This window comes from Neophocaena asiaeorientalis, unplaced genomic scaffold (assembly GCF_003031525.2).
Source record: "Neophocaena asiaeorientalis asiaeorientalis breed wild unplaced genomic scaffold, Neophocaena_asiaeorientalis_V1.1 scaffold781, whole genome shotgun sequence".
Classification (NCBI taxonomy): Eukaryota; Metazoa; Chordata; class Mammalia; order Artiodactyla; family Phocoenidae; genus Neophocaena; species Neophocaena asiaeorientalis.
Window position 1 is genome coordinate 934,717 of NW_020172994.1, and position 27,790 is coordinate 962,506.

Consider the following 27,790-nt stretch of genomic DNA (forward strand, 5'->3'; position numbering starts at 1 on the left):
AAGAAAGGGGCCTAAAGGAAGTGGGCGGAGGAAGCTCTGTGAGTTGGAGAGAGAACATTTGAAACACAGTTCGGCTCCTCACTACCGGATCTCAAAAGTACGTTTTAATTCATATAGCAGGAATTTAAGAGCTGATCCCAGTGGGTGACATGCATCTGTTCTCTTGTACTTTGTCCTGTGTCCCGTAGAGCGATGGTGTGCAGCAGACAACCTACCTCGCCCAGCGGTACTGCCGTGAAGCAGTGAGAGAGATCAGTAAACTTCGACCATCCCCAGAAAGAGACGCCCTCATACAGCTTTCGGAAATCGTGCTCACAAGAGATAAATGACAGCTCGTTCTGTTATTTCTGGCAGCTATTCTACCAGACTGTGCCTAAAGAATTCTGTGGAGTATACTTTGCTTCATGTGCAGGTAACCAAAACATCATTTTAAAAAATCATTTCCACCTTATTAATGGGACTTTTTTTTATTGGCAAAGTTTTTCAGAAAACTTTTTAAATGTAATTAAACCACCTGAATCTGTCATTCTAGTCCTGTAAACTCTAATCGCGGTACTTGACGGTTAGATGTGGTATTGTTTACACAGTTAATATCCACATGTAAAGCCATTACACAAATAAATAATCAATGTTAAAATTCAAATGGTTTATCTTGTTTCACCATAGGAGTAAAGATCATAAAACTGAAGTCTACATTTCAATCCACATTAGTTAGATTTTAACAGTATCCAAAATTTCATATAGGAGAATGGTTTATTATAAAAGACTGTACATAAAATTTAGACAACAGGTTATATACAAAATTAAGAGAACAGTCCACTCTAAAAAATGAAGAAGGTAACTGATCAATAGTGATACTGGAATCATGTTTAAAATTAACAAAGGCAAAATGCATATTCAACAGTCACATTGATTTGGTAACAATAATGGTCTTTAATTTTCAGAAATAAACGTTTTGCACTAGTCTTACCATTTACTATGCTGTTATCTGTAATGCCCAGTACATAACTGTAATTTGAAATCCAAACAAATCCTCAGTACACAGAAACCCACAAGTGAGCGCTCTACTTTAATATCCTAGGCAGTATGGATTATACACACGATAAGAAGAGAAGACATCCCTCTAACCCTCCCTTAAGTTAAGAGGAGACACACAAAGTGCACGTGTTGCATTTCAGTTATGTCAAAAGACAATACAAATCTGTTGGTCAGGTACATGGTGCACCTTTTTTTCCCCCAATTATTTTATTTTTAAAATCTTTTTATGTTGCTAGTGCCAGGTAATGGGTTAAACAGTACGTATTCAAAAATCAATCGCATCCACTTCTACCAAAAAAATATGTAAAAGATAATTATTTCCTTTCATTGAACCAGTATATCACAGTCCACTGGAAAACCAAAGGACTGATAGAGCAATCCTACAGCATGTGCACTTCGACACATTTTCTTAGCTTTGAAAAAGTTACTTTAGAAAAGGAATTCAGTAGACTGACTTGTAAATAACCATCTCAGATTTTAAATTCTACAAAAATCAGCCACTGCTGTTGGGATAGGTTGAGAAAAGGCTAAAATTTTTTTTTCCAAGTTAATATATTGAGAAAATAGAACCATAATTCTGCCATAATTCAGTATCTTTTATTATTTTTTTAAAGCAAACCAGTGAAGGAAAGGACAAAAACCTTTGGTTCACTTACGTATTTATGAATGGACAAAATTTATAATGCAAATTCACTCATTAAAAAACTTCGGTACAAATGACAAGACTACAGGTAACCCAATTGTCTTTGTTTCACATGGAGATCTTAGAGACTCAATTCGTTTCAAGAGACCTAAGTACGAGTACTCCAAGTAAGTATTACACAAATTGGAAGCATCTTGGATTTTGTTAAGTATATTTCAATACATAAATTTGTATGCATGCTTTAAACAAACAGTGTATTTCAAGAATGAGAGAGCCTAAACAAAAAGTATGACCAGCACCAGCATTTAAGTTTTCTGATTTTAATATTAGTCTGACAGAGCGTTAGTAACCATGCTGCACTGAAACATGTAATGGCACAATCTGAGTCATGATTTGTGAAATATTATACCCCACACCCCCAGAATGTTTAGGCTGGTCATGAAGTTAACAATGCGTAAGTAAGTACATAAGCACAATCAGTGACTGACAGCCTCTTGTACAGATTGCTGTTTAGCAATACACCAGCTGCCTCAGAGATTTATGCTTACAGGTAGACATTCAATTATACCAATAAAACAGCATGTCCTGAACATATGGGCACATTTTAAAACATTTTAAGACAATCCTGTTAACCGTAATAGTCCCACAGTATGACTGAGTGATAATAAGAACCTACTTTAAAAGCAAAAATTTAATCAGTATAGTGCATGATCGATTCAACATAGTTCCCAGGGAACAGACCAGTCACTCGATTGCAGACTCCTTCATACCAGCCATCATCGTTCTTCTTTATTACATAGATGATTGCACCCTCCATAAATGATAGCTCATCATCCTTGTCTTTTGTATAATCATATATTGCCACAACTATGGAGAAAAGAGTTGAAATATCATGTCAGTGCACTATATCCAACATTTAATCGAATTTTAAAATGTAATGCCAATTAACAGTATAGCCAACCCCACTATTTTAATGAAAAGTCTTAATTCTTAAATCTATATATCCAGGTAGGTCAAGTAGCCAACCATGGCTACTAAATCACTAGCTTGATCTTTGGGCCAAACTGACAACTAAATTAGAGAAGTCAAGAGTTTCTACCAACCTATGTAGGAAAGATCTCTGAATTTTAGGATTTATTAGATGTTTCAATTCATTCACTCAAATGTCTACTAAGTGCCAACCACACGCAAAGCACCATTTTTCAAAATAACTAGTGAGCCAAGCTGCGTAGCCAATCAGTAAACCAGGTAACAACCATCTAATTTAAAAATATACTGGGAGGTAAATATCCTACCCATCGCAGGAGAATATTCATGTAGTTTATGGGGCTATACCTAGATTTAAATATACATACACATATGCGCACACACCCCTTAAAGGTCAACAAGAATTTCTATTTTTAAAGGGGAAATAGGTGAGTAAAGACTCATTAATTAAGACTTAGAGAACCATTTTGCAATTCTGTGATTATGCTGAGTTCAAAATATCCACTTCCTTTGCAAACAGTGTTGTGGAAAGGAAAGGCATCAAACAACTACCAGCCTTCCAAACTATTGGTTTATGAATTTAATTATTCCTTCCTCTGTCTTTACAACATAATTCTGAAATATGTAATTTTCTAGTATATGTGAAACAGTATGTCATACAAATTTTTTTTCATTAACTTACCTCAGGTAGTGTTTTTCTTAAAATAGAGTTTTTAAGACATTTAAGATCTTCTGGAACTCATTTTTCCCTTAAGAAAGGTGGCTTTGCCCCATAATTATCCTGAACCACTGAATTATAATAAGGAAGAGACGTGTAGTACTGATCCACAGCATCATTTGCTAAACTGAAACAGGCAATCTTTTTTCCCCTTTTACAAAACAGTATATGAAGTAAATTCAACAAGTCCATTCTCCATTTTAATCCTGTAGCAGAATCACAGTATTGTGATCACAAGCTCACTTAACATACCAGTTTTAAAAACACCAAAACATACAGAATAAATAATGTTAAATTATTATCCTGCTGTTTTGGCTAAATAACCACCCAAGAAAACCGAGTGACTGCTAGGGAGAAACGTTTTCTTTGTATTCAGAGTCACATTTTGAGTGACTATTAAACTGATCATGACAACACCTGATACCCTCAAAGTCATTCAGCAAAATGAAAATATTATTTCCTCGGGTTCTTAGTTCTACTTGTACAAAGAGCTGATAAAAACACTGTGTCAAATTAATTGTTTCTATTTTCCAAATCCCCTCTGTAAATGAAACCTAGTCCCACCTAACTTCCCCTCCCCCAGTGCATATATCCTCTCATTTAATAACTCTCACTGCTGAGTATTTAACCATTCAATGTCCATTCTATCTCCAGGACCCTAACTCCACATAAAGATCTAAACTCTCCCTTCTGTATGTACTTACCGTAGGGTTCTTTGGAAATAGAAATCTAATATTCTTATCTACATGATAAAAATTTGAAAATAGCTGTCTAGTCCCTCTGAAATCTTTTTCCTCAACTTAAAAACAGTGCTTTCAGCTGTGTCTTTTTATAGATGCACTTTCTAGGTATTTCAATCCTCCTCTGAAGGCATTCTTGTTTGCAAGATCCTGAAATATGGTACTTAAAATTAAACATAATACTGGTCTACTATAAATGAATATTATCAGATTTGTACATATTAGGTTGAAGTTCAGCTAATGTACCCTAAGAATCTGACTTCTGGAACAGTCATGTCATACTGCCGGGTTAACATATTCAACTGAACTCCTATTAAACCAGGTTTTAGTCATCTTGTGATTTACAAAGGTGACTATTGAAGGCTTGGACTCTAACCCTACTAAATACCCTACTAAGACTAAAACTCTCTGGTTTAGACCAGGAGTCTGCAAGCAGTGGCCCATGGCCAAATCCAAGCCGGTGCCTCTGTTTGTCCGTGAAATTTTGCCAGGGCACAGTCGTGCCCGTTCACTTGTGTGCTACGACTGCTTTTTCCTTTTTTTTTGGCTGCACTGCGTGGCTTATGGGACCTCAGTTCCCCAACCAGGGACTGAATGGGACCCTCAGCAGTGAAAGCGCCGAGTCCTGACCACTGGGCCGCCGGGCAAGTCCCCACGACGGCTTCTGTGCTACAACGGTGGGGTTGAGTAGTTGTGACAAGACTGAATGGCTGGCAAGTTCAAACTATTTCATTTTGCAGTATATACAGCTATCAAATCACTCTGCTGTACACCTGAAACTAACATCACCACCACATTGTAAATCAACTATAATTAAAAAATAAAGAGAAAATAAAGAATCCTCACTTTATATTGGGAATGTACAGGAACTAAATCTTGGCTGGTAAAGCTATTCTCAAGGTGGAGAAAGCTGGACTCGGTGTTCTTTATGGCTCTAAAATACTATAATTAGCTCTTACCCTTTACAGCAGTTCAACGATGACTGTACCCTACCTTTCTCGATGTAATTTTTGGGGGCCCAAGCAGGATCCCCATCTGCATATGGATCGTTATACTGGACTACTGCGGCCTCCTCATCTTCATAGTCCACTGGCGGCGGCGGTGGCGGTGGTGGAGAGTCATCAAACATGGGAATGTCATCTGGTGGAGGAGGAGGTGGTGGGGTCGGACTATCAGCAACTAAAACATCCAGATACTGAATTTGAATCAGAAATCAGACTAGACAGAAACTCGTAAGTTAACAGAATTGAAGAAAGCTCTAATTCGTATACAGCATGCACTATAACAAAACATGCAATGATTAGAAATAAAAGCTTGGTGTGTTAAAGCTTCTACTACTTTTAAGAATAATTTTGCAATAATGAGCTAAAAAATTAAGGGTATTAGGAAGTTCTATAAATTAATGAATGCAGAGGTTAGGAGACAATCTGTTTATAAGACTACAGGAATAAAGAACTTCCCTTATGCCAAGGCTCAGATCAGAACAAATGTCACTCTTTAGTTAGCATATCTCCCTAAATAAGCCTTACGTCACATTTGTCATTTGGACTATAGTAAACGTTATGAATAACATTAATGGTTTGATAATCATTTATTGTGCACATTCATGTCCCTGATTTTGGCTTTAGTTCCACAGAAATGAGTCTCCAGTGGGTGGATACGTGTTTATTTTTTGTTTTTTTGGAGGAAGAAAAAAAAAGAAAGCTGGTGGTATTAGGTCTGCTTCTATGTGTACATTTTTCTATTATTTAAATTTTAACAAGGGAAAATAAATTTAAAATTAAATAATTCCAAGCTAGTAGAAAAATCTCACTGAATATTTTCAAAAATGTTTGTATTCATAATCAACTTTTTTTTTTAAGATAATCAACTTCTTAAATGTAGAAAGCAAGCTAAGATTTTTACATTATTGCTAGTAAAACTAAGAATGGGACGAGGGAAAGACTAGATCCGAAAGATCCAATTTTCTAAGACTACATCCACAATAAAGATTTTAAAAATAAAGTACTGCAGGAAGATGTTTAAAAAAAGAAAAAAAGAAAGGAACTCAAATCATGCAAAACAATAAAAATGACTCATACCTCAAATTCTAGATGGTTGTGGAATGTGTATGTGTGTGATTTAAATAATCAAAGGTGTAAACAGTGAAACAGGAAAATGTCAGGCTAGAACTGTGTTCAATGAAATATATGATACCAGGTAACAAATGCTCCCAATATTAAGGAATTCAGAGCTGGAGCACAACTAATTCTTAAGTTTCTGATTGACAAATTTCTTTAAAAGTTAAAGACATATGAAAATGCTCTGATATAAATTGATACAGGAATTATATAATATCTGCAGTGGAGAAATTCAGAATACCAACATACTAATTCAAATGCCAATTTCTGGGGCTATTTATGTGATCAAAGAAAATGGTCATCATCTATTTGTAATATAGTCTTAAAGTTTTCTACACCCTATTTGGAATAATGCGCTGAGAATATAACCAAGGAATCCAGATTTAAAACATAAGCAGATAATAGCCCTACTTGATAACCAATTTAATTCTGTGATTTCTATTTTATCCTGTTGGGGGATGAAAAAGACTGTTAAGAAACAAACCCTGTGTGCTGATGCTCATTCGGATAGCTCTCAAACAGGTGTACAATTTATTTTTCCTCCAAATGGTAGGATTCATTTTATTTCTGCCATCCCTTCTCCATAAAACTTGCAAATATTGAGGAGAAGAAAATGCATGTGAATCCATTCTGACATTAAAGAGCCATAGCTCATGTCCTTAATATGGCTTAATGTATAAATTATATACGTTTGCCTGAATTCTTAAAGTACATTTACTCTTGATTTATACATAATTTACTAGTTTACTATGTCCAACTGCTGTTAATCTACACTGGCTTATCTTCAAATTACATACACTGGGGCAAGAGTCCAGTCAGTCTAATTCTCTGCATAATACTCTGTCTAGCACGACGCATGACTGTCCAAACGCTTTCAGATGTTAATCATAAACAGATGTAAACACACTGCTTTTCTCAGAGGCTCATGTCTTAAACTGAAACATTTATTAATACGTTAACTGCTACGTGCATTCATTATCACCAATTTGAGTGCCATAAGTGAACGTTTATGAGAAGAACGAACACAGAAAATCTGTAATTCATAAAACATTTAAGATATTGATACACAATTTATCAACAATCTTCCTAACATGCTTTTAAAGAAAACAGATGCCAAATAAAGTTGGGCATTCTGCAGCACAAGGAGAATTACTGACTCAAGTTCATATGTTTGGGGAAAAGAACTAAAATAGTACCATGGGCCTCTTTAGCAAGACCATGCATGTACGTTAACACTGAATTTCTATAAAAAAGGGGGTATTACCAAAAACCTAATCAATGAGCTTTGGACTCACTAAATGGATGTTTATTATGGCCATTTAAAAGTATGTCCTAAAAATTCTTGGCTCTAAGGCACTTCAAAAGTTGAATTGGCCTAGTTTTTAAACTCTTGCAGACTTAATTTTTAAACTCTTAGAGCATTAAGGACCAGCGATTTACCTTTGTTCACTTATTTTTAAAAGGAAGATTCACTTATTTTTACATGTTTAAACACATTAGAGTTTCCAACCAAATGTAAACGATAAGGTTGGTTTATGCTCAGAAGTTTCAACATTTTGAAACTGTTTTAAAAGCCCATTAAATCACCAATTTCTTAAAGGTAGGGACTTTGTCTTAGACTGTGTATTCCTGCCAGAGCCTAGGACATAACACTGAATAAACAAATACTTGACTGGACGAAGGGAGGAAATGTGGAGAATAACACAATAGGGTCAGCAAAAGCTGCACGGTGGAATTTGCCACAAATGTTTTCTCCTGGAGGATGGGCTGGTCATTTGAGTTACACATTTGTTCAAACCATTCTGAGATTTATTTGCATGGTGATGATCCCAAATGAGGTGAATTAGTACTGGACCACCATACCATCTTAATCTCAACAGCTATTTTGGCATAATACAATTCAGTAATAGGGGTATTTTTCATTTTGCCAAATAACACTCACTATGATCATGTAGTTAGGATTATATATCTCCCAGAACGTCAAAGTACTCAGGTAGTAATATAAAAACTACTCTATCCTAATTAAATCCATATATTCAAAAGAATTTCCAAAAGTCATTAAACCTGACCTTCAGAGAAGACCTAAAAAAGGTGACAGATTTGCATGTTCAGAAATCATCCTCATGGGCCCACACAGAGACAAAACACGAAGAGGACTCTACACTGATTATCACTCTTAACGGAGAGCATGGATGTAATTTACTTATTCTTGCAGATTCATTTTTATCCTAACAACAAATCTTAATATAGGTTCAAAACGATTTACGTATAAAAAATCTGAGGCTACAAAGTTTTCTCCAAAAATGTAACCAAAGGAGGAAAACAAAAACAATGAAAAACAAAATAAAACACCCGTCCCAACTGCATGATAAATTCAATCTCACAGCGTAACTACCTATACATCTTGATGAGAACTCAATTCCCCTAGTAACTATTGAAAGCTAGTAGTTTCCACACAATTTGAATTTTGGGGTTTGATTACTCTTTCCTTAAGAATCTGCAAAGATCAGATTTCATGTTTTAGAGCATGTAAATACATAAGAAAACTGCAGTTCTGAAAGTCATCTGAGTCAGTAATCATGCACACAGAGGAAAAACTGAAGATCGTGCTCTTCAGTTTCAATAACATATCTGCACCCCTTTTCAAGGTAAGATTAGCTTCTCAATAAAAGTAAGGAAAATGATGACTCATCAGCCATGCATGCTATGTAAGGAGACAGCCTCTACTCTTGGATAGCTCGGTTTTTCCAAACTTACTGTTTTCCTGCACCCTGGCCACGAAGCCTGTGAGAGGTATCTGTGGAGTCAACTGAGGCATAGGGGGAGGGGGTGGAGCAATAGAAACTGGCAGCAACAACACAGAATGGGGGAAGTAAAACAGATAAAGGAAAGAAAAGGAAACAAACAAAAAGCAGAAGTCAGTTACAAAGACCACAAACATAAGTATGCAAAGAACAGTCTGCAAATGAAACAAAAAAAAACAAAAAACAAAACAAAAACCTGCAGAACCTTCTTCAAGTTCATTTCCCAGGAGCAAACCTAAAGCTGAGTTGTGTTTAGCCAGCTGGTTAATTTTATTAAAAAACAAATACATTTGCTTTAATCCTAATGTTATATTGTTTGGGTAAGATTTAAATTTACCATCACTTTCACGCAATGAAATTTTTGAATTCTAAGGAAAGACTTTAAAAAAACAGCTAACAGTGAAATACCAATAAAGGTTTCCAGGATGTTGTGTCTTCGCCTTATCTCTCTAACCTAACAGGTACGTCTAGCTTTAGGGTAATGTTGTAAATAAACCTAAATAAACAAAACGAATATGTTACAGGATAGCTGTTTATTCCATGTATAAATAAATGCATTAATTATAGGTTTTCTTTAAAAACGAATTTACACACAGCTCTTTAGGAAAAACCCTTGTTTGTAAAACAAGGTTGTTATTATTTTTTAAGTTGACAGTTTTATTTTTAAAGACATCACTCTTAAATTTACTAGGGCATAAGAGTGCTCCATATACCATGTTAATTGTTCACTGAATTTCACGGAATATTTCAAGTGACCTTCCTTTCATCACTATTCTGAAAAAGGAAACCTAATCTAACAAAAGGTAAAATATGCAATTATTTGTATTAAAATAATTTCTAAAGAATCACTGGGTAGCTAGAAACATACTCCGTCTTCTTTCTGGAGAACACATAATTTATAGGAAACTGACAGCAAGTGCTCAGGTGGACAGCAAATGTATTAAAAATTAAAACTATCTAAAAGTAAATATTCATATATTTAACCACCCTGTCTTATTTTAACAAGATGGTAATGGCCAAAGATTGCTTAGAAAAAGTCAATAGGACTGAATCACAAAATTCAGTTTACTGGTAGTCACCAAGAAGTGACACTAAACTGACAGGGAAAAACAACTGATTGGCTCCCAAGGATCATTTAATTGAAAGATTGTTTCAATTAATCCAATCTACAAATTCAGTTTGGTAGGCATAAAAATATGAAAGATGTTCAGTATACAAATAAGCAACAACTTAAAGCAGTATATGTGCATTAATATTCATTGTATGGCTAAAAATAACATTCAATTCACTATGAAATTAGTCCTGGTTCATTCTGATACTCTGTATACAGAAGTATACACAAGTATGTATATACTGGAACAAGTGTGTGTGTGTGTGTGTGTGTATACACACACACACTTGTTCCAGTATATACATATATATACTTTTAATAAAACATTATAGCTTTTTAACTTAAAAAAAAAACAACTCCCACAAACCTAAAAAATTTTTTTAGAAACAACCCTTAGTAATGAGCCATGCTGGTTAGTACATAAAGAAAAAGAGGCTATGTTGTGACAATACTCATCCTTATCGCCACATTTAGACAGAAGGGGAATATGCACATCAAAACACTAAAAACATTTACATACTACTACTACTACAACACCAACAATAACTCAGGTTGAAGGATAATTAATTTGACAACACACAGTAATATATTTAAAATTTGAGGCGAATTTGCTTTATGATGTCCAAAAATACAGACATTCAGTAATGAAAATGTCTTGTTTGAGGATAAGCAACCCACCGAAGTACTGTTAAAACAGAACTACACAAACATGTATCAGGTGAAGTCACCAGAAACCCTATTTGTGGAGTAAACTAAGCGATGAAAAAAATAATGAACACAAAGATGGGATCTAAAAATGCAGAATATGAAAAAAAATTAAAAGTTCATGAAACTAGTGAGACTAATAATCAGATTAACTGTGGACTTCTCAGCCGCCAGCTACTTTTCATTACCAAAAGGAGGCCAGGGGAAACGTGAGGTAAAATTCTAACTGGTAAAGTTTCTTAGTAGCTTGGATGAAAACTTTAGTCTGGAAAAGGGTTGAATAAATTTTGGGATTATCTATGAGTTGTGATATTTCTGCTAAAGTGGTTTTCAATTCTTAGGACTTTTTTTGTTTATAACAATTAGCCTTTAAAGTTTAACCAAAAAAATAAATAACAGAACTTTCTCCTTAGCTCTACTTTAAAACACTTGTTCAAAACATGCATCATAAATGAAAAGAACTTAAAACCAACTTTCTATGTAAATATGGAGTATTCAGTGTTTTTTAGGTAAAATAATATAACATAACATGCAGCCTACAAAAGCCACGTGGGGAAGTGTTTCAGTCTATGCCTGGTGATCACCGCTTCAAGCCAGTAACAAATACTGAACTGGCTCATTTCAGATTTCTCCTGGTTCGACTGAGCATTTTGATACGGAAAGTGGAATTAATGACTACCCTAAGCAATTTGAACTTTCTCACATTTTATGCCAAAGCTATTTTCTAATCTTATCAGCCTTTAAACACTGATTGCAGTTAGTGTTGAGATGTGCAATTTGAGGTGAACAGAAAAAAATCAAAACAAAGTCCTCCCCACTGTTACAATTATTAGAGACAGAATAAGCAGGCATCACAAATGGTTTTTAATGGTTTGGAACTCATTTCAGTATAGGTTAACAAGCTTAAAAGTGATAGCCAGCAATTTCATTATATTATTGTAAAGAAAAACTGTCACAATGTTTTTAAGTTTACTGTTATTGAACTGTATCAAACATGCCAATAAAAATAAATTCAGCTTAATTAATTTCAGTGGTTTTCTTCTCTAGTTCTACTTACAGTAGTAAAAATTTCATCAGTTAAATTTTAGTATACGAGTATACTCAGTAAGCCTGAATTTTTTTGAAAGGGATAAGCAATTATTCTTAAAATGATATGCTTCAAGGTCTAACTTTTTTTTTTTTTTGGCTGCACCATGCAGCATGCGGGATCTTAGTTCCCCAACCTGGGCTCAAACCTGCACCCCCTGCAGTGGAAGCGCAGAGTCCTAACCACTGGACAGCCAGGGAAGTCCCCAAGGTTTAACTTCTTAAAACAAAAATAAACATGAACTAGCACGGTTTCAATTGTTGTCTATCACTGGCAAGAATAACAATTTCAAATAATTTCCTTCAAAAGGAGCTCCACTGCTGCGGTTACACCTGCAAAGCACAAGCTTACTTGAATTCTGAGAATAAAGTGGACCTCCATTAACATGAGGCTGAGCAGAAAACTGAGCCGTCACAGAGGGAGTCCGTCTGTATCCACCAGAAGATGTCGAGGAAGTGGTAGAGTTGTGTCGAGAAATCTGCCTGGTCATTGTGCCATACTGGGAACCAGGAGCTGAGCCCGGGGCTGCTGAAAAGCATTAGTCAAAGGCAACCAACAAAGAACTTGAGCATTGCACGTCACCTCCGATGGCAGCACAAAGAGAAGGAGACTATCAGCAAGAAATGTTTATTACTTTTTAAAGCCCACAGCACAAAATAAAGAGAAAAATAAAGATAAAACACAAACAGCTCTATCTCTGAAGTTACAAAAAGAAGGAAAAACAGATACTGTGTGGAAAGTGCAAAAGTAAATAAGTAATATTCTTAAGCCTTTTAATTTAGCATAATACCAAATGGTATTTTGCTAATAAAATGTATAAATTTTTTTCTGTAACATTTTAAAACATACAGCTTTTATATGTCAACTGTGTCTTTCCAAGAAAATAAGTACCAAATGATAGTCTGAGGTGGAAAGCATCAGTTTTTAGATGTGAATATCTTAATATCTGGTTTACAGACTTCTTCTCCTTTCCATTGCCAAATCTTCAGAAGCACAGTATAAGAATCTATCCAGCCAAACCTGGCTTAAATTATAAAATGTAAACAATTAAGCATATTTTCCACATGTACTACTATATTTAGTTGAATGTTTAATGTATTAGTTATTACCAATACATATTATAGTAGAATCATTTTTAAGAGAAGTATAATTTCTAGTTTCAAAGCACTTATATATAATGTCAGATTCGTTGTATATCTCCCAGCTTTTAAGAATTACACACTTTGCCCTATCACTTACATTTCTGTAACTGATAAAGCTGAAAAAAATTTTGGACTCTGTAAAACATGGACATTTTAAGGCAGCTTTGTGTAGAAAATCCATTATCTTTTTCCATATCCTTGGAGGGCTTTTTTTCCATACTACACACCCAAAGCACATTTTTTTTATATTATCATGCATATCTAAACTAACTAAAGTATTAACAATACTTAAAATTTTATTTACCAACATTTCAGAAGTTTAAAATTTTAAAGGTTAATATAAAGTTCAAAGCCTCTAAAGTTAACTATACCTTCCAAAGGTAACTTCAGGATTAACATTATCCTCCCAAACATCTACCCATGACTGAGCAAATAAAAGGACAACATCCTGGTTTACTTTCATTCAGTCATCCAATTTAACCTCTCCTAGAGGTCATATAAATTATTAGAAAAAAGCCATACAGCAGAGGTTGTTCATTAAAAGAAGTGCTAATATTCAACATTTTGGAGCTCCCAAGCCATAGGCAGTCACTAATTATTTAAATCATCCACATGCTCAATTCCTAAACAGAAACACATAAATAAGAGTCTATTCAAATGCCTTCATGAACGAGTAACTCTGGACAGGTAAGTTTTCCAAAGAGCTAAGAAGTAACCCTTTAACCATTTTTAATAGAAATCTCAATAAAATGATTTCTATATTTCTTTTGACTTATATAAAAACTGTATAAAATCCAGGTTATTTGTCTTGGTGATTTAAAACCAAAATAAAGCTATTTAATAGCAGTTCCAAACTATGCCTATTTTAGAATTTATTTTAATATTAAAATAAAATTATGAAATAAATAATACCAAACAGTGTATGATTGATATATACATAATCATACATGCTATATATAAATAATACATATGGTTACATATACTAATATATATAATTATTTATACTGGTTATATATAATTTGTTTACATAAATAAATATTATTTATATTTTTACATATATTACATATATTTTTTTAAGGAAAAATACCCAGCTCCAAGAACTAGAATATTACCAGTATCACTGAAGCTTCTGTTTGCCCCTTCTGAACCCCAAACTCCAAAACATATGTGTTAAACATCCTCTCTCTTCACTATACAGTAAGTCCCCTACTCACAAATCTTCAAGTTGCGAACTTTCAAAAGATGCGAACATGCATTCGTGTGTCCAATCACTTAAAGTTAGTTCACGTGTCTGATGTACACTGTCACGTGCGTGCATCCTCTACAAGTGGTTGTGCTTCTGTGTACTTTACTGTACAGCACTGTATAGAGTACAGCAGTACAGTACCTTTATTTCAAGCCCAGGATGTCCGGAAGCAAGTGTAAAAGCAGCACTGGTGTAGCTGGTACTGCTGTAATTTTCAAGGTACTGTACTGTAAGATTAAACATGTTTTATTTTTTATGTTTGTTATGTATTATCTGTGTGAAAAGTGTTATAAACCTATTACAGTACAGTACTACATAGCCAATTGTGTTAGTTGATACCTAGGCTAACTTTGTTGGACTTAGGAACAAACTGGACTTAATGAACACGCTCTCAGAACGGAACTCGTTCGTATGTAGGGGACTCACTGTATGCAGTTTTTTAAAAATCATAGATAATTATAACCTTAAACAGTACACATAGAGACCTTGCAAATTTATAAACTTTCATAATGGAATGATTCTGTATTGATTATGTATTCCTGCTGTTTTCCTTTGATCTTATCTTTTAAGATTCATCCATGTTGAGAAGTATATCAATATATCATTCATTTTTATTGCTTTATTTGCATATGAACATGCCACAATTATTTATCCATTCCACTGTAGACATCTGGGATGCATCCAGATTTCTGCTATTATTATTATACCGCTACTGTGAACATTCCTAAATATGGTCCCTAAGTTTCTCTGGAACAGTGGTTGGCAAACTTCAGCAGTGATCAGAATTTCACCTTGAGGGCTTGTTATAATACAGCTGCTGGGCTCGAGTCTCTGAATGAGTAGGTCTGGAATGGGACCTGAGAATTTGCATTCCTAACTAGTTCCCCCATGATGATGCTGCTGTTGGTCTGTAAATCATACTCCAAAAGCCACTGCTCTAGTATAGTAGTTTTTAAACTTTATGGTCTTAGGATCCACTCTAAAATTAGAGAATCTCAAAAAATTTTTGTTAAAGTGGGTTATACCATATTAGAAACTGATTAATTACCATAATTAATTAATTACCATATTAGAAATTAAAACTGATTTATCTTTAAAATACATAAATACACAAATACACAATCCATTAGTTGTCAAAAATGATGTTATCATATGTTATGTAGCCTCTGGAAAATTCCACTGTGTACTTGTACCAGAATGAGAATAAAAAAGGCAAATAAGTCTTAGTATTATTATGGATATAGTTCTGACCGCAAAAACTCCAAGAAAGGATTTTGGCAACCCCCAGGAGTTCCATAACCATGTTTTGAGAACCAGTACGCTAGGGCAAATATCTAGAAATGAAACTGATAAATCTAAGGTAGAAACCTGGTTCAACTTGACTGGGTAACAACAAATTATGTTCTAAAGTGACTGAATCAACAAATAAACTCCCACCAGCAACGTACCTTTCTGTTACTGCACATCCTCATCAACATTTGGTACTGGTGGACTTCTACATTTTTACCTATCTGGTAGCTATAAAATAGTATCTCGTAGTTTTTGTTTTCCTGATTAGTAATTAGGTTGAGGGCATTTTTTTTCCACATGGACTTTCTGCCAACAATTTCTATTACTTGGGTCTTTTGTTTATTACTTCCTTTTCCCCTCTCCTCTGAGTACAAGTGCCAACGTTTTGAAAAGAAGTTGCTAGATGGCTTTATTTCACCTAAGCTCTCAATATTTGAAACAGCTCTTTATCCATTTCCACCCAAATGCTACTGTGCATTTCTAGGCTGAATGGTTTTATACCAAGTCTATATTTGGAATTCCTTATATGCTCAATCCAGTCTCCCCCAACTTGGGAGCAATTTAAATGTATTTTATTGAACAAAATGTTTCATGGCATCCTCAGATGCCATAAATCCTGGGCTATATCAGAGTTTTTCAGCTGTGACCCACTGGAAAGCCTCAGGGTACCCCACACCGCACACCATTCTCTTTTTCATCTTCTTCCTCTTGTCCCCCACCTTCACCCCACTCCTGTGACTGTGGTATATACCAGGGAGTTCCAAATCAAGTTTCACTTTAAAAAAATATTACATCACTATTAAAAAAAATTTTTTTGAACAATCACTGCTATAATATTCCTAGAAAAATCTAAACAGAACAAATGCAAACCACATTAAATTGGTTATAAACTAGGCATAGAAGCATCTGACATCACAGAGAAGTTTCTGTGTAACTTCAGAGGCCTTTCACCAGAAGAAATTAGTGTAAATTAGATTTTATACTTTAAACTTTGTATTACCACCTACAACCTAACAACTACAAAAGCGAGCCGTCTAACAGAGGAGCTTACTATGAACTCTGCACAGTAAGGTAAATCACTCCAGTGGTTATGCAGTCTCACCTATCACAGTGTTCACGGGCAGAAGTGGTGGAAGAGGTGGTGCTGGTGGAGCTCCAGAAGGAGGAGGGACAGAAATGTTTTCTAATAAAATAGTTTATAATTCAGGTCAGAGTGCAATAAACAGAACTAGTCATTCTGAAACAGTAAGGAAGTACGTTTTGGAAATAAGAAAAAAAGAGAAAGATACCCATATGTAAAGCATGTTCGAATGAGTAAGAATTTTACCAGGTAAAAAGGCCATTGAGTTCACGCTTTCATTAACTATAAAATATGCCTGTTTTTATAAGTAGCTTTTTCTCCTTTTTCAACAACATCCTTGAGAAACTAAGTATTTTTCCCTAACAACTTCTGATTATCAAACTTACTTTTAAAGTGTGTACTTTTAACACCATAAAGTCTTCCTTTCACTTAATAAAAAAATCAAGGGACCAATTTAATGCTCTGCTATGATTTCTTAGATTTTTATATAATCTAAAAAGTAAAAGAGCTTCTCCTAGCTTAATCCCATTTTATATTCATGGCATTTTACTGAAATACGCATTGAATACCATACATAAATGTAGTAAAGTCACAAAACCAGCTAACAGTGGAGTTGACATACTTAATAGCCTACAAGGCAACATGAAAGTTCAATGATACATAATTCACATTAAAGACACTGATCTTTTGGTTGAATTATCAATAATATTGGTTTGCTCTTGAAATAATAAATATCATTCTTGACTTGTGCCCAAGGCAAGTATTTCTAAAGCAAAATGTCCAAAAAGTTATTTAATAAAGCTATTTAATATGCTTTTCTATAAGTAAGGAGAAACATAAACTCTAAAGACCCTGTGAAAACCAATCAAAAATTGTTTTTAAATTTGCTTTCATTCTGGCAACAATCTCATAAGTTTAATAAATAGTTTTATCTAATGTAATTAAATTATTTCAGACTTCCATAATAAAGCTAACTACTACCACATATTAAAATGGGTGAGTATATGACATACCTGGTCCAACAGTGGGTGGTGAGGGTGTAGGCACGGCAATGGGAATGCCAATACTGCTGCTGCCACTGTTTTCTCGGCTTCCACTTCCTCCACTGCTTCCACTGCAAAGGAGAGAGAAAAATCATGAAAATAGCAATTCTAGAGATTTACTCAGGAACAAAATCAACTCAAAGCCACTAAATACTCCTTTTATGATGCATATGTGTGTGCCTGTATGTATACACACAAGTATATATAAAGACAAATTTTAACAGTCCAATATAAATTTTAACCCTAATACTTGAAGTGGTTCTTATGTTTCACTCTATTTATCCAACTACTGAAAAACCAATATAGTCACGTAGTACTCAGAACTATAAGAGATCACTGAGACATGAATGACCAATACAATCTTATAGTACAATGAGTCAACAAGGATTTATTTAAAACCTCGTATAAACAGCAGTGAACAAACAAGACATGAACCACACTGTCATGGAGCTCTTCACTGAGACTGAAAACTGACATTAACAAATAGTGTGATGGAAGCCACAAAACATGCTATGGAAGTTAATAAAAACGGTAACCAGTTTTAGTCTGAAATTAGTATGTAAACCTACACTCATCTCAGAGAATGGCAATAAAACAGGGAAATGTTTGGAAAAAATGAGCAAATGACAAAAAAAAGACATATAAGACAATAATGAAGTTTCAGCAAGGCACAGTCTAGAATAGTTGATACTACTAAACTTTAACCAATTACTTCTATGGACTTACTGTCCCTTTAGGTATACAACCTCGCACTGACCAGTTTTAGTAATGTATGTGTGCACATGTACATTATGCAAATGTACATATGTACACGTGTAGCCTTAAGCTCCATATTATACTTTAAAAATCAACATCATCGGCTCAGTAGGCCCGGAAACCCAACAGGGCAATGATTTGCACTGCCTAGATAAGTTTTTTCCCTCCAATATGAGCATTCTATAATCACATTATCACATACTAATAGAAAGGGGAAAAAAACTATTTATATAACAAAAATAGCTTTGCTATGAAGGCCTCCCTCCTCCCAAGCTGGCCAGTACTCTGCTTTCTGCCACCACCGTATCACAGACAGATGAATATTTTTGCACTTATGCACTTCCACAATTACTGGCTTACGTGCCTTTTTCTAACATGGAGATTGGCAAGTTACAGTCCACAGGCCAAATCTGGCCCATGGTCTGATTTTTACAACCTGTGAGCTAAGAACATTTTTTTTTACATTTTAATTAGTAGAAAAAAATCAAAAGAGGAATAATATTTTATGACACATTAAAATTATATTAAATTCAAATTTCAGTGCCATATATAAAGTTTTACTGGAACACAGCCATGCTCATTCATTTACGTGTTGCTGGTAGCTGCTCTCATGCTACAATGATAGAGCTGAGTAATTGCAGCAGAGACCATATGGACCACAAATCCTAAAGTATTGACAATCTGGCCCTTTATAAAAAAGTTTGTTGATCCCTGTTCTAACAGAACAAGCTCCTGAAAAACAGAACTATATCTCATAGGTATATCCGTGATATCTAATGAAGTAACTCTTAACTAACTAGTTGTTGAATATGATTAAACTATTACTACATCCACTATAAAGAACAACCATGCTTTGGTATAATAATTCAATAATAAACATATTTTAAAAAACCCAATTCTGGTCCTCATTGAACTTACCCTGATTCAGTAACTGCAGATATCACTATGACAATTTATTTACTAACAATAACAAACAGCAATTACATAGCATCTAAGAGCGTGATATATCCTGCGTAACTGAAGCCCCCCAAATGATTTTACCAATCTGTATTTCTAATAAAGCCATCCTAAAAGTCAAGGTAAAGAGGGTCCTTGCCCAAGTTATTAAGTGAGAGGTAAAAATCAAAGAATAAAACAAATTGAGCTATACGATAATTTTGTCTGGCTTTATAAACTTGCGCAAAAATAAAGTGGCTACTTTTGAGGGGAGGAAGGCTGAGGCAATAATTGGGAAAGGGCCTGAGGGGGATTTCTGGATTGCGGTTATGTTCCATTTTCTGATCTGGGTGATGGTTACATAACTATATTCAATTTGTATTAATACATCAAGTTGTTATACTTAATAAAGTATACACTTTTCTGAATGTATGTTATGTTCCATAACCAAGTTTTTAAAAATCCACTGGGTAGCTGATTTCTAGAACTTTTTTTTAATGAATTTATACAGTAACATATTCTAGTACATCAACTCTCTTAAGAAATTCTTCCTCAGATCTAAACTGTTTTCTTTCCTCCAACCTCTTAAAGTTTAAATCACATTGTAGAGTTTCTGATGTTTAACCTTTTATCCAAAAAATTTAAGAGTGGTTACCTTAATCTTTTCTAAAAGACCATTTTAAAAAAACATTCTTCAGACTTCATCCAAATATACATTTGTACCTCTGTCAAAAGGAGGAAATACTAGCAATCTGCTAGCAGTATAAATAGATACTAAAAAATAGAAGTTATAACATATATTTAAAGGAACATATACAATATTAATACCCTCAAACTTTTACATTCTATATTAGCATTAGACTAGCACTTTACCGTTACCAACAACTCTATAGGAGTTTGTCAATCAATAATGCACATTCTCAGTTCAAAGGCTCAACCTAAAAATTTACCTGTGTGTCCTCGGTCTCTGATTTAAAGAAGCTGTCCTGCCTGGACTATGCTGACTTCCAAGCCTAGCAGGACTTGTCATGTAGTCATTAGGAACTGTTGGAGGTTTAACAGGTTCCAGGGTTTTGTAAGGAGTATTTCGTCTAAAGAAGCATAATAGAGAAAGGAATATGAATAAGAAAGATAAATGGTATTTTCTCCCAAATTTGTGACTGTCCCTTTATAACCAAGTATAACACAAGTTTTGGGTTTTTTTAATAATAAAGTTTGTTTTTAAAAAACATTTTTAATTGGGGTGTATGAATCTTGTTACTTTAACACAAAAGCTAAAATTTGTTGCCTTTTCTTAGGAAAACCAATGGAAAGGGTAATTTAAAAGTTCTCATCTTATTTCTAAAACTCATGGTTATAATTTTTTTAATGCTCAGTAATATCAAACTTTGAAACACATATTATTCCCAGATCAGTAACCCACAAGCCACTGCCCCTGTATATTATGGAAGCTAAATATCTCCTGTGCAATTTACTCCTATCTCAATCTAGAGATACATGAACAAGTACATTCTGATCCTAGATGTGATGCCATTAACTTCTCAATAAATGATTTTAACTTTTCTATTTAATAACTTTGTATGGTTTTTTCAGAGGTAAGGTGTTTACAGAATGAAAATAGAAACTAAGATTCTATAAGAAAGCTGACTGCTGACCCCTGTCACTATAAAATGATTCCCCCACCCCTCCACCAAAAATAAGGAGTCTAATTTTCTATAATAAAGTGAACTATCTTTCAGAAATGTCTTACGAAGTATTCAGTATTTGTATTGATTGAAAATTGGAAAGGAAGAAGTCACAATTACCTTCTCTACTTCTCCACTGGCCTTCTTACAAAGCTACTCTAGAATGAAGGGCCCTAAGATTACCAGCAGAAGCACAGTTAGAAGTACTCCAAGTAAAGAGTCCCCAAGTCTCAGGGGCAACAGAAGAACTGCAGGCTAGCAAACCAAAGTACACAAAGTAGACCACTTATTCAAAGCTCTGTAATATCAATATTGCAAATACATGTGAAGACACCATATATGGAACCTTCTGGTCATTTCATTTTAAATAAACGTAACTCAGATTCATATATAAATCTTTTTATATATGTATTTATATTTTTAATGAATTAGAAGATAATAAATAAATAATGCTCATTTACATACATACAAAAAAACTTTTCTAGTACAGAATTCCTTAGAGAATATTACAGAACAGGCAGGTTCATTTTGGATTCTGTTCAAGGAAATAGGAACCAAAATGAATTTGTAAAAGGTAGTATTATCACACAGAAAGGGTCCCGTCACAAGGATCCATACATTTACTTAAGTCACAAAAACATCTCTTCCTTTGACATACAAATCCTCTTGTAAGATGTAGCTGAATTCTTACCCCAATGTTCCCCGGCCTGACATGGGAGGACTCGGTGGTTTCTGAGTAGGAGGATTTGTTCTCGACAGTGTGCCAGTTCTTGCAGGCTGGTTATTTCCATGCTAAAATGTGGAAAGAAAAGCTTTTAGTTTTATATCAAATTGTTCTCTTGGTGTTTTGACACCATGTATTATTTTTTTTATTATCAGAATGTGAAATAAGGATTCCCAGACAGTTTTAATAACAGACTTTGGTACTACATTTTAAAAAGTCAAGATACCACTTGCACTTGGCTTTTCTTATTATTTTATGCCCTTTATACCAATTTATTGCAAAATACAGGTGAGATCATTGAATTTTATATATTATTTTATTGTTAAAAATGTTCACTGAGATCTAACTTATCTGCAATTTGAATGCTGGGTTTCTTAAAATTTTTGAAATGTGTGCATGAATATAAACTGCAGATCTCAGTGTCAATTTGCTAAAATATTCATCTAAAAAAATCACCTCTATCCCAACAACTCAGTAACAAAGTCATATATAATGCCTGGGAAACCTCCTAATTGTAAGTCAATAAAAGCAAGGCAACTATCAAAAATGAGCAAAGCAATAAATGTTAGCAAAATTAATGTTCCTATATAAATGCAGATGTCAATATATCTTTGATATATTAACACATCCAAGCTAAATGTTGCTGATTTGAACTGAGTTTATTTAATCTACATAAATCCTATGGGGAAAAAGCAGACAGACATAGGAAAAGTTTTCAAATTTTAGTGGCTCTGCAGCCTCTATCGATATAGAGGGGAAACTGTGGATCAAATGATAAGTAGTAACTCTTACCTTGGCTTTTAGCCACTTTACGTTGCAAAAAAGGGGGGGAAAAAGTAGAAATTAATTCTAGATAAGTTATATCTGATAGGACAGGTTTACATTTACAGTTACTCAATTCATGTTAATAAGCTTTTTTACCCAGTCATATTTCAAATATTTTGTAAAGAAAAGATATCCATAAGCAGCAGGGAAATATTCATGGGTATCACATATTTTTTCAAAATAATACATTCATAAGGAAATCACTTAATTATGCCAATCTCATGCAGCTCCAATAATTTCTTAGGTCAGTATTTTATCCTATGAAATTAATCCAACTGAATCACAGATGATTTAAAAAACAAATTTTGATTTAAACACAAACACCATACCTCATTAAATGTATGGCTACTTTAATACATCAGTGTACAAGACCTAAGACTGCTGGATAATGAATGCCCATGTATGAGTATTCATTATTTGAATGGTAGTATATTATTTTAAAGAGTGATAAACTGCAAATGTTAAAATTCAAAATCACAGCTTGTTTTCCAAATTCAGAAAAGGACCTAGCACCTCAGTGTTTAAAAACAAAATTACAATCACAATAGTAGCTTAGCCAGATTCTAATTAAGGAACAAGCAAACAGGGTCTGGATACCCTCTCATGTGTAGCTTATGAATACAAATCCTGACCAGGCCAACACTAGTAGAAAGTTATATGCTGCTCTAGTTCTAACAATTTTGACCATAATTCAAAACTGAAGAAAAGCTGCTTTGATCCTAAAGGCTACTTCTATGAAAACTGGCTAGCTTATATGTATGAAATAATGTGTCCAAAGCATCCTACTTGTACCACGCCACTTAAGAAAAAAATGCCTTCAGGTTGCAGTCTTCGCCTACATTTTGGGGTGGGGCGTGGGGGTCTCAAGTTCTTTCCATAATACCTGCCATTCTAAATACGTATCTATCATTTTTCAAGTGACCACAGAAGCAACATTAAGGAAATCATCCAAAAATGGAATATCCTTTGACATATTCTCATTTCTAGAAACTGTGCCAGAATCTTGGTATTCTTTAGTGTTTGTTTAGAATAATATGACTCATTTTTATCCTGATTAAACCATGTCTGGAATCCTACCTAGCCACTACATTTCACACCTGGATTTAGAAATTAAACTTGAATAACTTTATTATCCTTGAAGATAAGATTTATTAATATGATAGCATTATAATACACTAAATACTAAAGTAACTTAGAAATATTCTAAATATGACCACACATCTTCCCTCATTTGCTGTTTCAAGTGAACAAGAAACAAACAAACAAAAAAAACAGCATACAAGTATAAACTGGTCCCAGATGAAAGGATGAAAGGAGAATTTAACTGGGAATGAAAATTCTAGTTGAACTCTGCTACTATGCAATGGTGTAACCTTTAACCTCTTATGGAGCACAGACTCCTCTCTTAAGTGCATGTTTATGTATACAAATGTGTTGGGGTTAGCGAGTGTTGGAAGGAAATGATCTCTATACCTTACAACTCAAAATATAATTGTTAGCAACCTACAAAATTTTTCCATTTCAGTGTCCCCCAAACACATTCAAAACTAGGCTTTTTATTTCCTTAAGATCTCACTTCATTTCCTTAACATTTACATTTATGGATGAGTCAGTTTACCATTTCCTTGGAACCTTAGGTTGAAAATAGAACTCTTTGATTCCTACCTACCTGCAAGCCCGAAGTAGATCATAAGCTTTGCATACCACAGGTACGAAAGTCTGTAAGATGCCAATTCTTTCTCTGAAATGATTCATTAGCTCACTCCTCTAATAAAATCGAAACCTTTTAAAAATACCATTCCTATGTATTATAAAGCTTTAGTGTTTCCATTAATAAAATGTAATAACTCCTAGATCACATGGTCTTTTCAAGGCTTGAAAATAAAAACATATGTGGAAAAGTCCTTCATAAGTTATGAACCAGGCTATAAAGCTGTTAATTATTATAACTGTTTAACAGAAATAATTTTAAATGTTTCTACTAAGTGCTCAAGCCTTCTCTAGTCTAAGCATACTCTGAAACCTTGTTCTTCCTTCTATTAGGATGAACTTTAGTATTTTTATTTTTATTTTATTAGGATGAACTTTATTGTTCATCTTCTTTTTTATTCTCCTTTAGGCAAACTTTCTGGTAGTCTCTCTATGCAAGGATTCTCTTATCTATATCTTACGCTGTTTCCAAAAGTCAAACCAGACTTACCTTAAGACACCTTTTCCATATTTTAAATTCTTACTAAACTTATGTGTACCACCTATTTCATAGCATAAAATGCATTAACACAATAAATATTAAATGAATAATACAAATACCAAAACACTAAAATTTACGTCATGAAAGAAGAAAATATGATGGAATATTTAATCTTGGGGGTAAAAAACAACACAAAACTTGGTAGCTATAAGAAGAAATATTGGGACTTCCCTGGTGGTCCAGTGGTAAAGAATCCGCCTTCCAATGCAGGGGACGTGGGTTCGACCCCTGGTTGGGGAACTAAGATCCCACGTGCCACAGGGCAACTAAGCCTGAGCACCACAACTACTGAGCCTACGTGCCTCAACGAGAGAGCCTGCAAGCCGCAACTAGAGAGAAGCCTGCACGCCGCAACGAAGACCCCGCATGCCACAACTAAGACCCAACACAGCACCCCCCCAAAAAAAAAAAAGAAAAAAAATAATAATTTTAAAAAGAAATATTAATATATTTGGATACAATTTTTTAACATCCTGTAAATATTTGTTTAAAATACCAAAGCATCAAAGTCAAAAGCCAAACAGCAGGATGAGGAAATATTTGCCAAAATATAAGGAGCTAATTTCTTTGATAGAAAAAAGAACCCTTACAAATCAGTAAGAAAACAAACTTCTAAATAGAAAAGTAGGCAAAAGATAAAATAACTCTAGAACTGTAAGTACAGTGTCTTCCAATCCTTAAAAGTGCTTTAGACACTAATTTAAAAATAAATCTACAGTTTTCCTCCTTGTAGTTTTGGCCCTGGCATTTGCTCATTAACTATTCCAAATTTCCAACTTTCACAGATCTCTACAATCCTCTAGAAATATTTAAGCCAACAATGATTTCTTAGGGAAATAAAACTGGATCAATATAGCTGCAATGAGACTACTGGGGGAAAAATAATTGTATGTATTTGTATATCACAGAAACAAAATGTGGACAAATAAGCCACATATCAGCTTCTGAGATACACTGTTCTCACTGACCACCCACCCTCCTACCCATGGTCAAAAAAATATTTCAAAATAGTCCGTAAAATAATGTGAATGTACTTAATGCCACAGAACTGTACACTTAAATGGTAAATTTTATGTTATGTATATTTTACAATAAAAAACTTAAAAAAAACACAAACCTGCGTCTATAAAGTATCCACATTACAAAAAGCAGATTGCTAAAATTCACATCTGCAGACTTTCAGTATATATTATGCAGTGTTTACATTTCTCATTTATACATACACAATAAAATAGTTAAATTTTCCCACCCAAAATTTCCTTGTAAAATTTGGTTTCATTTTATACTCTGCTATGTACTATGTATTAAACTGTTAAACACAATTATTAGTGGGGAGATAATAGAGGATAATCACTTCTAAGATGGTGACAGATTTTTTTTTTTAATGAGTGTATATTGCTTTGGTAGGAAGAAAAATCAAGCAAAAGGGGAAGAAGTGAGCACGTGAGAATGTGTGTGCACGGGTGTATGTATATGCATATATGTATATACATAATTTTTACTTCCAAGGCAGGTAATAATATTATAAGTTCTTCCAAATTCTCAAAATTCAAATTAAATCAATCTAGTCTAAATATCTTAAATTAAAATTGAACTTAAGCTCTTAGACAACCCTAGCCACATCCTTGGATAAAAATACAAGAAACAAGTAACCTGCTCTACATTTGCAAAGTGTTCCGACTTCCAAGCCTGACAGTGAAGGGGAGATTCCAATAGTCTCTGAGAAGAGCAGAATAAAGAGCGATGTCGCCAGCTATACTCCCCTCTTGATCAGGAACCCCAGATAAGTCAGAATGCAACAAATCCAGCAATAGCACCAGGCAGATAACCAGCTAGGAAAAGCTTCAAGATTCTAGCTGACCCCTAAAAAAATTATTGTAAATATTCTGGAGACCAGAAACAAAATCAAATAATGGTCCTCTAAGAAAGGGACTACCAAATTTCAGAGGAATAGTTTATCTTGAGCAAAGATAGCTAAAGAATTCAGGTCATTCCAGATGCTTCCAAAATAACACATGAATATCTAAAAAGTTGAGAAGCTACAGGTATCCTTCAAGAGCAGCTAATTCTGCCATGCTAAGAAATGGACAAGGGCAACAAACAATCCCTTTCCTAAAAGCCTGTTGGAGCAGGGGGTGGGAGAGTGGGGAGTGATGCACAGAACAAGATTACACACAATTGTTTCATTTTGCATAAACTGCTGAAATTATATCCACATCCACATAGATGTATTAATACACACATATTTACGAATAAATGAATAAAAGTATTTATAAATTACTTTCTAAACCAATTCTGGAAAGCATATACATTTTTTATTCTTAAATATTCATTCAGTAGTGAAAACAAGACTTGGCATTCACAACACAAATTTATAACATCAGTCTAGGATTCAAACGGCTTAACAAATGAATGGCCATTTTTTAAGTGTTTATATCTTCTTGAATACAGCCTACTGCACATGTAAAATTCTGCCCCAAGCTTAGTATAATACATAACTAGTATTAAATAAATGTTCTATAAAAACTGTATTGCTAATTACTAAGAGAATCTATTAATTCTTTAAGAAAATCAGCTTTCTCACTGTATTTCCTATCCAAAATATTTATTGGATATGCAAATTATTTCAAGTTAATATAATATAAAATGCTTACCTTGACACCATGGCCCACATCATCCAGAACTGTATAGTCAATAGGTTTCCGAATATACCTTACAGGACGCTCCATATTTGCAGGTGCTATTATTTTGTGAGTTCTTGATGTATTCTTATTTGTTGTCAAAATACCAATCTCTCTTCGAGCCACTTTCTCTTTATGAATGTCCACAGTCTATATTTAAATTTGAACAAAGCAAGA

General features: G+C 34.1%; 2 protein-coding genes across 14 annotated transcripts in view; one reads left to right on the plus strand and one right to left on the minus strand.

Annotated features, from left to right (window-relative positions):
- The window catches only part of PDSS1 (decaprenyl diphosphate synthase subunit 1), a 58,958-nt gene extending 46,567 nt beyond the window's left edge, over positions 1-12,391 (plus strand). For 5 of the 7 annotated variants that reach the window (XM_024742289.1, XM_024742290.1, XM_024742291.1 and 2 more), the window contains one exon: positions 189-965. In XM_024742289.1, the coding sequence (XP_024598057.1) occupies positions 189-329 (141 nt within the window). In that variant the 3' untranslated portion in view covers positions 330-965. Of the gene's footprint in view, positions 1-188; positions 966-12,262 lie in introns of those variants that run through there. The other 2 variants (XR_003002895.1, XM_024742286.1) reach the window with 2 other exon arrangements.
- On the minus strand, positions 632-27,790 carry ABI1 (abl interactor 1). Of its 7 annotated transcripts, none has more exons than XM_024742295.1 (9): positions 27,587-27,761; positions 22,649-22,663; positions 21,824-21,924; positions 20,398-20,538; positions 17,726-17,826; positions 12,305-12,478; positions 9,004-9,090; positions 5,120-5,305; positions 632-2,548 (listed from the first exon to the last, which is right to left on the minus strand). In XM_024742295.1, exons 1-9 carry the CDS (start codon positions 27,659-27,661, stop codon positions 2,373-2,375), a joined length of 1,056 nt encoding a protein of 351 aa, XP_024598063.1. In that variant the 5' UTR covers positions 27,662-27,761; the 3' UTR covers positions 632-2,372. The 7 variants fall into 7 exon arrangements, with proteins under 7 accessions (XP_024598063.1, XP_024598062.1, XP_024598065.1 ...); XM_024742294.1 differs by having other exon boundaries at positions 12,305-12,481; XM_024742297.1 differs by lacking the exon at positions 22,649-22,663 and having other exon boundaries at positions 12,305-12,481.

What these genes read in the sequence shown, in the direction of transcription:
- ABI1 (XM_024742294.1), bottom strand. Translation starts at nt 27,661, where the DNA reads ATGGAGCGTCCTGTAAGGTATATTCGGAAACCTATTGACTATACAGTT. An exon ending in ACTTTATTCTCAGAATTCAA is followed by an intron (nt 9,091 to 12,304) that starts GTAAGCTTGTGC and finishes TGTTGCTGCCAG; the next exon opens with TTTCTATTGCTCCACCCCCT. An exon ending in GGCCAGGGTGCAGGAAAACA is followed by an intron (nt 5,306 to 9,003) that starts GTAAGTTTGGAA and finishes TGGATGTTTTAG; the next exon opens with TTGCTGATAGTCCGACCCCA.